General features: G+C 38.9%; 1 protein-coding gene across 4 annotated transcripts in view; it reads left to right on the forward strand.

Annotated features, from left to right (window-relative positions):
* MRE11 (MRE11 homolog, double strand break repair nuclease) overlaps positions 1–14,311 on the forward strand; it is a 79,046-nt gene that overhangs the window by 34,075 nt on the left and 30,660 nt on the right. For all 4 annotated transcript variants that reach the window (XM_032356775.1, XM_032356774.1, XM_032356772.1 and 1 more), the window contains 3 exons: positions 2,266–2,366; positions 3,588–3,761; positions 10,767–10,826. In XM_032356775.1, coding sequence (XP_032212666.1) covers positions 2,266–2,366; positions 3,588–3,761; positions 10,767–10,826 — 335 coding nt within the window. The remainder of the gene's footprint in view (positions 1–2,265; positions 2,367–3,587; positions 3,762–10,766; positions 10,827–14,311) is intronic.

Here is a 14,311-nt window from a genome sequence, read left to right on the forward strand (position 1 = left end):
GCTCAGTGGGTTAAAGCCTCTGCCTTCAGCTCAGGTCATGATCTCAGGGTTCTGGGATCAAGCCCCACATCGGGCTCTCTGCTCAGTGGGGAGCCTGCTTCTCCCTCTCTCACTGCCTGCCTCTGCCTACTTGTGATCTCTCTGTTAAATAAATAAATAAAAATCTTTAAAGATTTATTGCTCAAAGTATATATTATTGACAGTACATTATTAGTGTTCAGAGAATATATTCAAATTTTGCCTCAAGTATTTCAGCTTTTGAGTATACAAGATTTAGGAAGACTCCAGTCTTTTGGAATAAGAAGTAGCTTATAGTTTAGTGTTTCTAATGATCAGATAATTAATTTCTAATTAAATTTCATAAAAATGAATTGCCCTTATTTTAAATGCATTTATAAAAATAGGCCATCCAGTGAAATAGTGCTTTTTTGTAAGAAATATAATCTTAAAGCTATTGAGTCAGAGAATTTTTATAGAAAAATATGGCCCTTGTTTTATAGGTAAAGCTGTTTAGGTTTTTTTATTAATAAGCTTCAATTTTCAGTGTCAAGTTGTGACCAGATTCTTTGCGTGTTAAACAACCTGAAACATTCATTCAGATACTTAAATGGAACTCATAAAATACTGTTTTAGGAAAAAATCCTTATTAGGTAATTATTTTCTTATGCTGTGGGTTTCATCTAGTTATTTGTTCATAGTGGTTTACTTTAATTGTCCATCCTTATCAATACCTTGAGATTTTATGGGTGGAGCATTCGTCATAATACGGATTATAGAACTAGTACATTGTTACTTGAATTTCATACATAGTTTTATTCTAATTGTTCCTTTTTGGTTTAAACATAAATTGCTAAACAGAAACAACAACCCTTTCACATGTTTCATTGAAAGCATTTTTTGTTACTTCAGCTCTACTTCAGCTCTACTTCTCAAGTACCTGTGTGATATTGTACAAATTACATAAGCTCTCTGATGTTTGATCTTGTCTGTGAAATCAGGATAATGACTGAGCCTGCCTCATAGAGTCATGGTGAGGATTAGATGATACGATATGTGTAAATAGTCTAAACATAGTGTCCAGCATTGTAAAATGTAGTGATCATACTTAGGAAGCTGTGTTAATTTATACTGTCTTTGAGGTTTGTTTGTTTTTTTTGTTAACCATCTTGAGATTTGAAAAAGATTTCTGCTCACTAGCCTTCAGGCACTTTGCAAGAAGCACACTGAACATCGTGCCTCCTTACCCTCCAGGCCACATATTTTTCCCTCTGCCTCAAGTACTTTTTTCTTTTCCCTGTGTTGCTTAGTGAATCTTATTTATTCTGCAGTTTTAATTCAAATGATAGCTGCATCTGAAACGTGCACATTATTTTCAGTCTTCTCTGAGAAGAACCAGGGTATTTTTTCTTCGTGTGTTTCTCTGTTTTTACCTCTCGGAGCATTTCCCACCTTTATTTTCATAACATGCCCTTACCAGCAGGGATCCTGTCCTTTTTTCACTATTTGTGTTTTCATGACCAACATCTGCTAGATGGTTATTACTTGTTTTCCTGACAAAGGCTATCAGCAGAGTGAGTCCTGGACCCTCTGCTTCTTGGCTTCCTACCAGTACTCTTTGGATTCTTTACCTGCTATTTTTAAGGCAGCTCTCCTGCTTAGGAATGCAGCAGAAGTGCTGTAAGCAGACGTCCCATTTGTCTCACAGAATATTAAAAAGGAACATATTTAAGGGCTGAGATTTAATTAAATGAATAATTTCTGCAGTTTCATTAAGGACATTCTTAAGTGAAACTGGCTTTCTTTCTTTTGCTTGGAGCCGTGTGGATGTGGTGGTCAGTGTTGTACGATTCCAGGCCACTGCCTTGACTTGCAATAAGGAACCCACAGTTATTTTTTTTTTTTATCATCAGGGCAAATGGCAACATAGCGGAACAGGTAAATAGCATCTTGGTGTCATTACAAACGGAGTTTTGTCTCTGGACATCCCCTGAAATGGTCTCGGATATCAAGTCTAAAGATCACCCTTTGAGAATAGCTATAGGAGACATAAGACTTGCAGATAGGTAGAGAAATACACATTTTGAGGAAGACTGCAGCTGCTGGCAGTAATGCCATGTTTTTGCCTCAAAATTTACCATGTTGAGCAAGCTGATCCTTAACCAAGTCTGGCCTTAACTCCTGTACTGAGCCAAACTTGCCATGAATTTGGGCACTTTCACACTGTCCCAGAAGCTACTGTTTCTCCATGGGATTTTTTTTTTCTAGGAGAAGAGATCAACTTTGGGAATCTCAATACAAAACCTTCAGAAGGAACAACCCTAAGAGTAGAAGACCTTGTCAGACAGTATTTTCAGACTGCAGAGAAGGTAATTTCTTTATTACAGCCTACATGTTAAAGAATGGCTCTCTGAGGATAACCGACTTTAATTTGGGATATGTATAATGGATACTTGCAACAAAAGGGATCTTCACAATGGGTCCATGAACTAAGTGGGAAAACAATGAATTACATTCACTTCTAGTTACTCTTCATCAAGAAGAATCAGTGCTTAATTATGGTATTATTTTGGCTATTATTTTTGTTGTTGTTTGTTTTGCTTTTCCTTTTTATCTCTGCTGCATGTTTCTGAATCCAGGATTTATTTCTCTTGCGTCTAGATGTAATTTCAGAACTAAAGACAGCACAGGATGGTGAAGCTACTTGCATTGTCAAGAGTTTATGCACCTTTAAGATCTGTTTCTATTAATTGCCTGTCGCTGCTGAAACAAATTTCCTTCCACAAACGTAATTATTGAAAATAAAACACATTTGTTATCTTACAGTTCTGTAGGTCGGAAATTTGACTCCAGTCTCACTGGCCTAAAATCCAAGTTTCAGCAGGGTTGTGTTCCTTTCTGGAGACTCGAGGGACAAATCCACTACCTGTCTTTTCTAGTTTCTAGAGGTGTCCATGTTTCTTGGCCGACAGCCTCCTCCTTCCACCTCCAAAGCGAGCAATGTTACATTTCTCTGGCCATTTTCCCCCAGTCAGATCTCCCTCTAACTTCCTCGTTCAGCCTCCCTCTTCCATTTTTAAGGGTGCTCGTGATTATGCTGGGTTCACCTGCCTAGTCCCTGGTAATCTGCTGATTGTACAGCCAGCTGATTAGCAACCTTAATTCCATCTGTTACCAACCATAGTTTTCCTTTGCTGTGACATATTCACAGCCCAGACATTAGGATGTGGATGTCTTTAAGGGGCCGTTACTCCTCCCACTACACTGATGGAGCTAATCTCTTAATCATCAGCTACCGTTTCAGGACTCTACATCCCAACCACTCAGGCCTCTGCTTTCCCACCTGTCTTATTAAACACTACTCTTGTTTCTTATTTGTACTTGGCTTTTTCTGGCCGGGAAATTTATCAGTAGGCTTACTTATTGTCCATTGTTTTGTTTTTTGATTTGTTTTCCTTTCAGCAGCTAGGTAACTTCTTCATCTTTTTCCCCTGGTCACATTATACTCTAATTTTCCTAGCTTGTATAGAATTATTTGATAAGGAATAGATACTGATTTCTGCATCCATTGATTTGTACCTCTTTTACAGAATGTGCAGCTCTCACTTCTAACAGAAAGGGGAATGGGTGAAGCAGTACAGGAATTTGTGGACAAGGAAGAAAAAGATGCCATAGAGGAATTAGTGAAATACCAGTTGGAAAAAACACAACGATTTCTTAAAGAGCGTCATATTGATGCCCTAGAAGATAAAATCGATGAAGAGGTAACAATTTGGGGTGGAGAAATCTAATTAGACACTCTCTCGTTAAGAGTAGCCCTGACTTTTCTTTCTATTAAACCACCATTTAGCCTCTTTGATTTGTTTCGTTTCCTTGTCTATAAAACTGAGCTTGTGAAATGAGGATTAAAGTGGGAAAGGTCTAGAACAGAATCATGGTTGAAATCCATTAAATGTTAGGTTTGTTCTCCATAGATAGTGTCTTCTCCTGAAGATCATGAAAATGCTTTAAAATAAACTTTACAGGTTCAGGATGAAAACTTCTGTTCTTTTCAATTTTTTAGTAAGTTTTGTTTGAGATTTGGTATTTCATCTAGAAATTCAGATTCATGTCTGAGCATAAAAGCAGTGGAAAGATCAGAGGAGAAGCTCTTTAACTTCAACTTTAACTTTCTTTAACTGCACAGAAATTGTAAATGCTTGCATGTCACATTATCAAAAAACAAAATGTATTATCATGGGAAAAATACTTGTATGTGGGCAGAAGAAAGGTTGATAGTCACAATATTAAAGTACCTTCGTAAATGTTAAGAAAAGTAGTAAACATTTCAGTAGAAACAATGAACAAAGACATGAATAAGTGGTTCACAAAAGAAATAAAAGTGGTAATAAGCATGTGAAAATGATATTCAAAGGAACCGAGATGTACTTTTTATTTGTCAGAGTGACAGCAGTTTGAGAAAAGTATTTAGTATGCTGCTGGTGGGAGTATCAAATTTGAGCTGCTGCATTGAAAGGCAGTTTGTCAGGGCATATCAAAAGGCTTAAGATTTGTTGTTTAACTCAGCCCTTTCCCAAGGCAACAGTGAGGTAGAAATTTGTGTATGCAGTAATTTATCTAAGTGTGGTCTGCAGTGGGAAAATTTGAAAATTTTTGATGAAGTAAATGTGGGTACATAAATACTAGATGCTATGCAGCCATTAAAAATTACACTTTTGGGGACGCCTGAGTGGCTCAGTTGGTTAAGCGGCTGCCTTCGGCTTGGGTCATGATCCCAGGATCCTGGGATCGAGTCCCACATCGGGCTCCTTGCTCAGTGGGGAGCCTGCTTCTCCCTCTGCCTCTGCCCGCCTCTCTGTCTGCCTGTGCTCACTCTCTCTGACAAATAAATAAAATCTTAAAAAAAAAAAAAATTACACTTTTGAAGAAACATAGATTTAAAACTATATACGCTGTGATTCCAGTGATTTTTATTTTATATGCAAGTATGTGTGTATGTATGAAGAATGAAAGAAAATATTCCAAACATTATCATTGGTTATATTCAGGTAATGAGAGTATAGGGGATCATTTTCTGTGTCCTCTGGATTCCCTCTAAGCAGAATGAAACATTATTTTTGAAACTTATTCCCTTTGACTTTGATTTTAGGGCTTTTAATTAGTCAACGTGGTTCTCTTAAAGCCTCGAGATGTTGTGTAACTAATAATATTCCATGCCAAATATCCTGGGTATATGGGGTTCATAAATTTTTGGCAGGGATGTATTTCTCCACTAAATACAGATATAAAATATGACATCCCACTCAAATGTAAATAAAAAACTATGGAACTCCTAGGGGATAACATAGGAGAAAATCTAGATGACCTTACATGGCAGTGACTTTTTAGATGCAATACCAAAGGTATGGTTTTTCAAAGAAGGAATTGATAAGCTGGAATTTATCAAAATGAGAAACTGCTCGGTGAAAGACAATGTCAGAAGAATGAGAAGACAAGCAACAGACTTGAAGGAAAAATATTTGTAAAAGACACATCTGGTAAAGGACTGTTACCCAAAAAATATAAAGAACTCTTAAAACTCAGCAATAAGAGGCATTTGGGTGGCTCTGTTGGTTTGTGTCCAATGGTTGGTTTCCACTTAAACTCTGTGTCAGGCTCCACGCTCAGTGCACAGTTGGCTTGTCCTTCTCCCTCTCCTCCTCCTTCCTTTATCTCTCTCAAATAAAAAAAAATCTTTTAAAACAAAACAAAACGAAATTCAGCGATAAGAAAACAGGCAACCTGATGTAAAAACATTCTAAACACCTCAACAGACATCTCACCAAAGATGTACAAATGGCAAGTAAGCATATGAAAACACGCTCTATATCATATCTCATCAGCAGATTAACAGTGGAATATACCACTATGAACCTATTAGAATGGCCAAAATCTAGAACACCGACAACACCAAATGCTGGTGAGGATGTGGACAGCAGGAACACTCATCATTGTTGGTGGAAATGCAGAATGGTATGGTCACTTCGGAAGACAGTTTGGCAGCTTTCTAAACAACTTAATATACTCTTACCATATGATCCAGCAGTCGTGCTACTTGGTATCTCCCTAAAGATGTTGAAAGCTTATATTCACATAAAAACCTGCACACAGGTATATATAGCAACTTTATTCATAATTGCTAAAACTTGAAAGCAACCAAGATGTCCTTCAGTAGGTGATTGGGTAAGTAAATTGTGAAACACCCAGACAAGGGAACATTATTTAGGCCAAAAGAAAGGAACTGTCAATCCATGGAGTCACGGAAGAAGCTTAAATGCATTTTACTAAGTGGAAAAAGCCAGTCTGCAGAGGATTGTATGATTTCAACCATACAACATCATCAAGTATACAGTCGTACAAACTACAGGATTTCAACTATATGACATTCTGAAAAAACAAGCCAAACTGTAGAGACAAGAAGATCAGAGGCCACAGGGTTGAGTGAGGAGCAAGGGAAGGGATGAGTAGGTGGTGCAGAAGAGTTTTAGGGCAGTGAAACTGCTCCGTAAGATACTCTAATTTAGGTGGATACAGGTCATTCTTTTTCCAGACTCTTAGCACACCAAGAGTGAACCAGAATGTAAACTAGATTTTGGGGGAGCTTGGCTGGCCCCATCGGTGGAGTATGCAACTCTTGATCTTGGGGTTGTAAGTTTGAACCCCATGCTGGGTGTAGAGATTACTTAAAAATAAAATCTTAAAGCAACAACAACAAACGTTGGACTTTGGATGGTTATGATGATGTGGCAGTATAGGTTCATCAGTTATAACAAATATGCCAATTCTGGTGGAGGGAGGTTGATAATAGGGGAATCTATGTATGTGTGGCACTGGGGGGCTGTATGGGAAATCTCAGTACCTCCTTAGTTTTTTGTGAACCTAAAATTCTTAAAAAACAAAACCAAACAAAAAAACCGACAGACAAACACAAAAGCAAGTAACTTGAGAATGCCTATCTGGAGAGCTATCACGACTCCTGAGAGGGTCCGGGAGGGATGGGGGGTTGTAACTAAGAGCGTGGACTCTGGACCAAATTTCCTGTGTCCAAAATCAAAACTCTTACTACCCGTGTAATTATCAGTGAGCGTTTTAGCCTCTCTACCTCTGTTTCCTCATCTATAAAATGGGGATAATAATAATAAAAAAATTCCTTCAAGATTGTTGTGAGGATCCAAAGAACACATGTAAAGTCCCAGGACACTACCAGCACATGGTACCTACTTGGTGTTTTCACTCTGACTCCTTTCTGTGAGTGACTTAGCACTTTTGGTATGCTATTTACTGCCTAGAGCACAATTAACATACTATGCCACTTTTAAAAATAATTTTTATCCCCTCTACCAAATCATAACAAACGTACTGTCATTTCTCCTTAGACAACAAAAAAGCCCTCTTTACTCCCATTTCCCTTTAGCTACTATTCATTTTCTTTGTCTTTTACAGCAGAATTGCTTCAGAGTTCTGTGTATTTGCGCCCTGATTTTTCTCTCTCCTTTTTCCCTTACACCCATCATCCGGGTTTTGACCCATCATTCCCGTGAAGCTGCTCACATCGAAGTCACCAGTGACCTCCATTGCTAAATCCACTATCAGTTCATCTTAAATCTCCCTTGAACTCTTCTTGGAATGTTTCTTTCTTTGGCTTTACAACCACACACTCTTCTGCTTTTCTTTCTCTTCACGGTGCATATTCTGTTTCTCTTGTTTTCTCACATCTCTCCTGCCTCTGAAATTGGGAGTCCCCAGAATTCAGTCCTTGGAGCCTTTCTTCAGCTCCATATTCCCTTTGTAATCTCATCCAGCTGCCTGGACTTAAATTCTGTCTGTTTGGTGGTGATTTTCAAAAGTCCTAGCCCAGATGTCTTCTCAGATCAAGATTTCTGCAGTCAGCGGCCTGTTAGACATTTCTACTTGGATGTTTAATAGACGCCTCAAACCAGTAATATTCCCAGTCTGAATTGCTGATTTTCAGCCTTGCTCTCTGTGTAGATACTCTTTATGCCACCTGTATCCTGACTTGAAGTCCTTTTGGCATTACTCAGAATACATACAGATTCTGACTACTCACGTCTTCATCACTACCAGTGGTCCGTCACGTTGCCATTTCTCACTTAGATTATTCTTAAAAATTTTTTTTTTTAATTTATTTGACAGAGAAAGAGATCATAAGTAGGCAGAGAGGCAGGCAGAGAGAGGGGGGGAGAAGCAGGCTCCCTGCCGAGCAGAGAGCCCAATGTGGGGCTCGATCCAAGGACCCTGGGATCATGACCTGAGCCAAAGGCAGAGGCTTTAACCCACTGAGCCACCCAGGCGCCCCTCATTTAGATTATTCTGATAGCTTCCAAACTCCTCTCCCTTTTTCTAACTGTGTCCCTCTTCCACCCCCCCATTCTGTCCTCAATTCAGCTGTCAGTGATACTAACATATTTCAGATCAACTCCTGCCTTTAAAAAAATTCTTTATAGGTTTTTTTTTTTTTAACAAGACCCTGTTCAGTCTGGCTTTCTGTTCCTTTTTGAACCTTCATAGCCACAGCAACCTCTTTGCTATTTCTTAAACATACTATGCATTCTGCCCCAGTGCCTTTTTTAAAAAAGATTTTGTTCATTTATTTAGGGCATCGTGAGGCAGAAGGTGAAGGAAAGAATCTCAAGCAGGTTCCGAGCTGAACACGGAGCCCAGTGTGGGGCTCGATCTCACCACCCTGAGATCATGACCTGAGCCGAAATCAAGAGTCAGAAATTTAATTGGCTGAGCCACACAAGCACCCCTCCCTTAGTGCCCTTATGCACAATTTTTCCTTTGATTAGAATATTCTTTCCTAGTTACGCAAGATTGATTACCTTTGCTCATAAATTGCCTTCTCAGTGAGACCTTGCATGATCATTCTATTCAGATGTGACTTCTCGTTGGTATTCCTCACCCTCTTCCTGGTTTATTTTTCCCTGCATACTTACTGTCTTTTTTTTTTTAATTGTACTTTTTTTTTTTTTTAAGGTTTTATTTATTTGACAGAGCAGGAACGGGGAGGAGAGGGAGAAGCAGGCTCCCCACTGAGCAGGGATCCCCAGATGGGGCTTGATCCCAGGACCCTGAGATCATGACCTGAGCTGAAGGCAGATGCTTAACCAACTGAGCCACCCAGGCACCCTGTATACTTACTGACTTTTGCAAAGTGTTCACAAGTTCGAATATTTGAAGAACTCAAGACTCCACTGAGCATACTTCATGAGATTTTCATTTAAAGGCAAAATATATGATGCATCAAGAAAAAAAGCTGGGTGGCTCAGTGGGTTAAGCCACTGCCTTTGGCTCAGGTCATGATCTCAGGGTCCTGGGATCAAGGCCCGAATAGGGCTCTCTGCTCAGCAGGGAGCCTGCTTCCCTCTCTCTCTCTCTCTGCCTGCCTCTCTGCCTACTTGTGATCTCTCTCTGTCAAATAAATAAATAAAATCTTAAAAAAAAAAAAAGAGAAAGAAAAAGAGTATGGGCAGGCATTAGAGACCTATGAGAAGCCAGGCATAAGCTCTCATGTCCTCATTTGCACACACGGGTCCCTGGATTGAACACACCAAGATTTGTGCAGAAATTCCCAGGGGATCTTTTATGCCCTTCTGGTCTCCTAATCAAGCCGTGCTTCTAACTGGTTATGCAGGTTGAAAACCATCAGAAATAAACATCAGTAAATAAGGGCTCCCCAGAGATGACAGTGCTTTCTTAGTCTAGCTGTAAATTAACTCAGTCTGACCTGCCATCTAAAACACAATATAACTTCTTATTTTGTTTTTTGTTTATTGGCTGCATACGCAGACACACAATCCTAAACTCCATGGGGGCAGAATTTGTAACTATTTTGTTCATTGTTGGATTCTCAGTTCCTACAGTAGTGTTTGGCATTAAAGTGTTTGTACAGTAGTGTTTGCTCAGTAAAGAGGTGCTACGTATATTATTAAATAAATAGAACTTTTCCCTAATTATATTACTATAAGAGCCTGTAGGGCAGGAATTAAAAAAAAAAAAAAAAAGAATCTTTCTAGTTTCCCTTTTGGCTCCAGGACCATTATCAGCAAACAGTAAACAAGTTGACTTGATAAAATGATTTTCAGAGGCCCGCCCACTTCAGATACTATTTTTTAAAAGGTTTATTTATTTTCATGCACATAGGAGTCGGGGAGAGGCAGAGAAAGGGAGAAAGAGAATCTCCAGCAGATTCCCCTCTGAGTGCAGAGCCCTATGTGGGCTCTATCTCATGACCCTGAGAATGAAATCTTATCATTCACAACAACATGGTTGGAGCTAGAATATATTATACTAAGCGAAATAAGAGAAAAACAAATACTGTTGACTTCATGCATGGAATTAAACAAAACAGATGAGCATATGGGAAGAAAAAAAAAGAGGGAAGCAAGCCATAAGAGACTCTGAACTATAGAGAACAAACTGAAGCATGATGGGGAGGTGGTTGGGGATTGGGCTAGATGTTGATGGGAATTAAGGAGGACGCTTGCTATGATGAGAACTCTTGGTATTATATGTAAGTGATGAATCACTAAATTTTACTGAGACCAAGATTACACTATATGTTAACTAGCTAGAATTTAAATGAAAATTTGAAACAAAAAATTCCCGTTTTTAGGTCTGGTGGAAAGCATTTCTAAATCAATCGTAGCCCATTGTTTTCTATTTCCATGATAGGACTAAACAACATTTTTGATTTACTTTTAACACAGGTACGCCGTTTCAGAGAAAGCAGACAAGAAAACACTAATGAAGAAGATGAAGTTCGAGAGGTAATTTCTTATATAAATTGCTGTACTTCTGTGCTGGTTTGTTAAGCTAGAGTGCCTGGTAGATTTATGTAGAATAGTCCATGGGACCTTGCTTTGGTAGATAGGCCTGAGCAGGGATTGGCTGAGGATAGCTGCCTGTGATTTATACCAGTGTAGCCTACCGGTATTCAGCTTCCCCATATTCCCATTCTATCCTTTTGCTCTTGTCTAAGACTTACTTAATTGTGTGTTTTGGGGGTGGGTAGGGAGGATGAGCACAAATGACAAGAGTCCTTAGTAATCAAAATAATACATAATGGCTTTCAGAGCATCTTACTAGCATAAGAGGAAATCTTGCCCTACTAAGCTGATATTATTTTGGGCAAAAAGGAAGAAACGTGTTTTGCTAGCAATATTACCATAGATAAATATACAGCATCCACTGGGCTTTCAAAATTGTTGTAGTGGGCTTGATCACCATCAATGCTGGTCTTTCTCAACTTCTCTGCAGTTTAGGAACTTTTTTTTTTTTTAAAGATTTTTAAAAATTTATTTATGAGAGAGAGAGAGAGCATGAGAAAAGGAAGGGTCAGAGGCACCTGGGTGGCTCAGTGAGTTAAAGCTTTTTTTTTTTAAGATTATATTTATTGATTTGACAGACAGAGATCACAAGTAGGCAGAGAGGCAGGCAGAGAGAGAGGAAGGGAAGCAGGCTCCCCGCTGAGCAGAGAGCCAGATGCAGGGCTCGATCCCAGGACCCTGGGATCATGACCTGAGCCGAAGGCAGAGGCTTTAACCCACTGAGCCACCCAGGCACCCCAATAAATAAATAAAATATTAAAAAAAAAAAAAAAAAAAGAAAGAAAAGAAAAAGGAAAGGAAGGGTCAGAGGGAGAAGAAGCAGACTCTCTGTTGAGCAGGGAGCCCAATGCAAGACTCGATCCTGGGACTCCAGGATCATGACCCGAGCCCAGTTTAGGAACTTCTGGCTAGCCACCATTTTTGCTGAACCTTCAGGCCTGTGTCTGGTACTTGGTGAATTCATGGTTGAAATACATTTTTCTATTTTCTGATTATTTTTAGTATTTTATGATTGCTATCTAGTATTTAAAGGTTATCTCATAACTAATTACTGTTGGGATTTTTGTCTTCACTGCTTTCATTTGTATCTGTTATAGCCTAGCTGTTCTACTTGGCATTAGCAATACAGATATGGAAAACGTGTGGTTCGTGTCCACTAGAGACTCTTGGTTTAGTAGGTGAGGCAGACATATAAAAAAATGCGAAACCCTAGCATAACCTAAAGGGTCACCCTTGCTGAGTTAATACAGCAGTCCTGCTAGTCCATTGTCATTTTCCTAAGGATTTCAGAACTGCCCCTGACAGGTGGTGAATTACAAAGAGCCGAAGCACTTGACACATCCCTCAAATTAACTTTTATAACCTCCACTCTTTTCTCTGCTGTGAGCAAAAAAGAGTAAGACACCCTTCTCCCTCCCCACGGACCACCACTCTGTAAATATTTTTTACTTTATTTTAAACATACTTTTTAGGTAAAAGTCAATACCTGGGATACTAAAACAGAAAAGAACCCTGCCTACGGAGAACGGGACTCTCAATTTACTCCTTTTTCCTCTGAACTCTCTTCCAAAGGAATCTGTTCAGTAGTTCATCTACTAATGACCACCAGGTAATACCACAGCCTTTAATGTGAGGCAGTTTTAGATCCTGACAGAGGAAAAATCACGTACCAAATAATTCAGTACCATCTCTAAAGGCCGTGAGACAGACTTTTTTTCTCTTTTTTAAGTAAAATTTCCAAATCTGTATGTGATTTACTTCATCGTCTATGATACCATACAGACTATTTAGGATTTTAGCCTGATCTAGTAATGCACCTTATCTGGAATGTTAAGGATTAGGAACGGCATTTTGGGTATTCTTTTTCTTTTCTCTGTCTTATTACAAAAGTTTGGTGCCGTGTACTTACTGTGGGGGAAGTAACCCCCCCCCAATAATTATGTCCCAGTTTGTTAGAATATTTAGAAATTAACTCAGTTAATAACCTTCTTTATAGAGGATATGGGAGGATAATCTTAGTGTCTAGTTTTGTGCCAGGTTTCTTCCCTTTGTACAATTTACACTGTTCATCATGTAATATGGGGAATTTTGCAACATTAACTAACATTACTAACAGTAGTGCCAGTATTGGCTACAGTTTACTTCCTAGCTCCTTCTTCCCTTTCATTAATAGCCTTCAGTACTTAATAGTAGAACTAAAAGCTCTCACCATCCACAGAATTTCACACTCAGCATTCCCGATGTCAGACTCATTCCCCTACATCGATGTCATGGAAAAAGCAGAGCACATTACGTACTTGGTTTTACTCATTACTGTGTTTTGTTTTTTTTTTTTAAAGATTTTATTTATTTATTTGGCAGAGAGAAACCACAAGTAGGTGGAGAGGCAGGCAGAGAGAGAGAGAGAGGGAAGCAGGCTCCCTGCTGAGCAGAGAGCCCGATGCAGGACTCGATCCCAGGACCCTGAGATCATGACCTGAGCCGAAGGCAGCGGCTCAACCCAATGAGCCACCCAGGCGCCCCACTCATTACTGTTTTAAAGGGGAAAGGGCAAATGGTATTCATTAAATTTTCATTTATTGAATTTTTTCTAGATGTGTCATGTGCACAAATGACACTGAGAGCACATATGCGTTGGGGTGGAATTGGAACCTATTTCTACCTTCAAGTCTAGGCTTTTCTACCATACCATGTCCTATCAAAACTTTATATTATAACAACATTCATACAGTGCATAGCCAATGAGTGGCTAAAAATGTGAAATTTCTGACAGTTTTTGATAGGCAGAACATCAAAAATTACTGTCCCTCAGAAGTGTAGATGCAACTGCTATACCATTTACAAGATGGTTTGGGGGAGCTAAGAGGAGGAAGCTAGAGATTAGGGATCCCTTACCACATTTATGTTTGTATTCGTCTTACCAGGCATCCTTCAAGTAGAAAAGAGTTTGCCAAATAGCAAGAATGAATACTAGAAGAAAGAAATGACTCCTGGTCCTTGGATCATTCAAACTTAACTCACCATTTCAATTTAATAAATTACGGAAATACTTCTTTGCATGGCCTTTGTGTTTGGGGTCCCTAAGCCGTTTTTCATTAGTCTTTTAAAGAATTTGGTGAATATTTTATAAAAGGAAGGTAGTAGAGGACATGACAAACTGCATTTGGGAGTTTTTCAGAAGAAAGCACTTTTAGGTTTAGATTTTTCAGCTACATTTTAAGGCGTTAGCAGGTAATTGGGGTTTCCTAGGTAATTTGTCAGCTTGCCATAGGATGTTATAAATGGTCTTTATTCTTAGCATACTATTTAGGACTTGTAATGGAATTTGAGACTTTCCCAATCTATAACTCCAAGCCATGTAGAATCATTTAGCTTAGAACATGAATCCTAGTACTAGGTTTAAATTATTTAAACAAACAGACAAA

The sequence above is a fragment of the Mustela erminea genome, chromosome 9 (genome assembly GCF_009829155.1).
Source record: "Mustela erminea isolate mMusErm1 chromosome 9, mMusErm1.Pri, whole genome shotgun sequence".
In the NCBI taxonomy this organism is placed as follows: domain Eukaryota; kingdom Metazoa; phylum Chordata; class Mammalia; order Carnivora; family Mustelidae; genus Mustela; species Mustela erminea.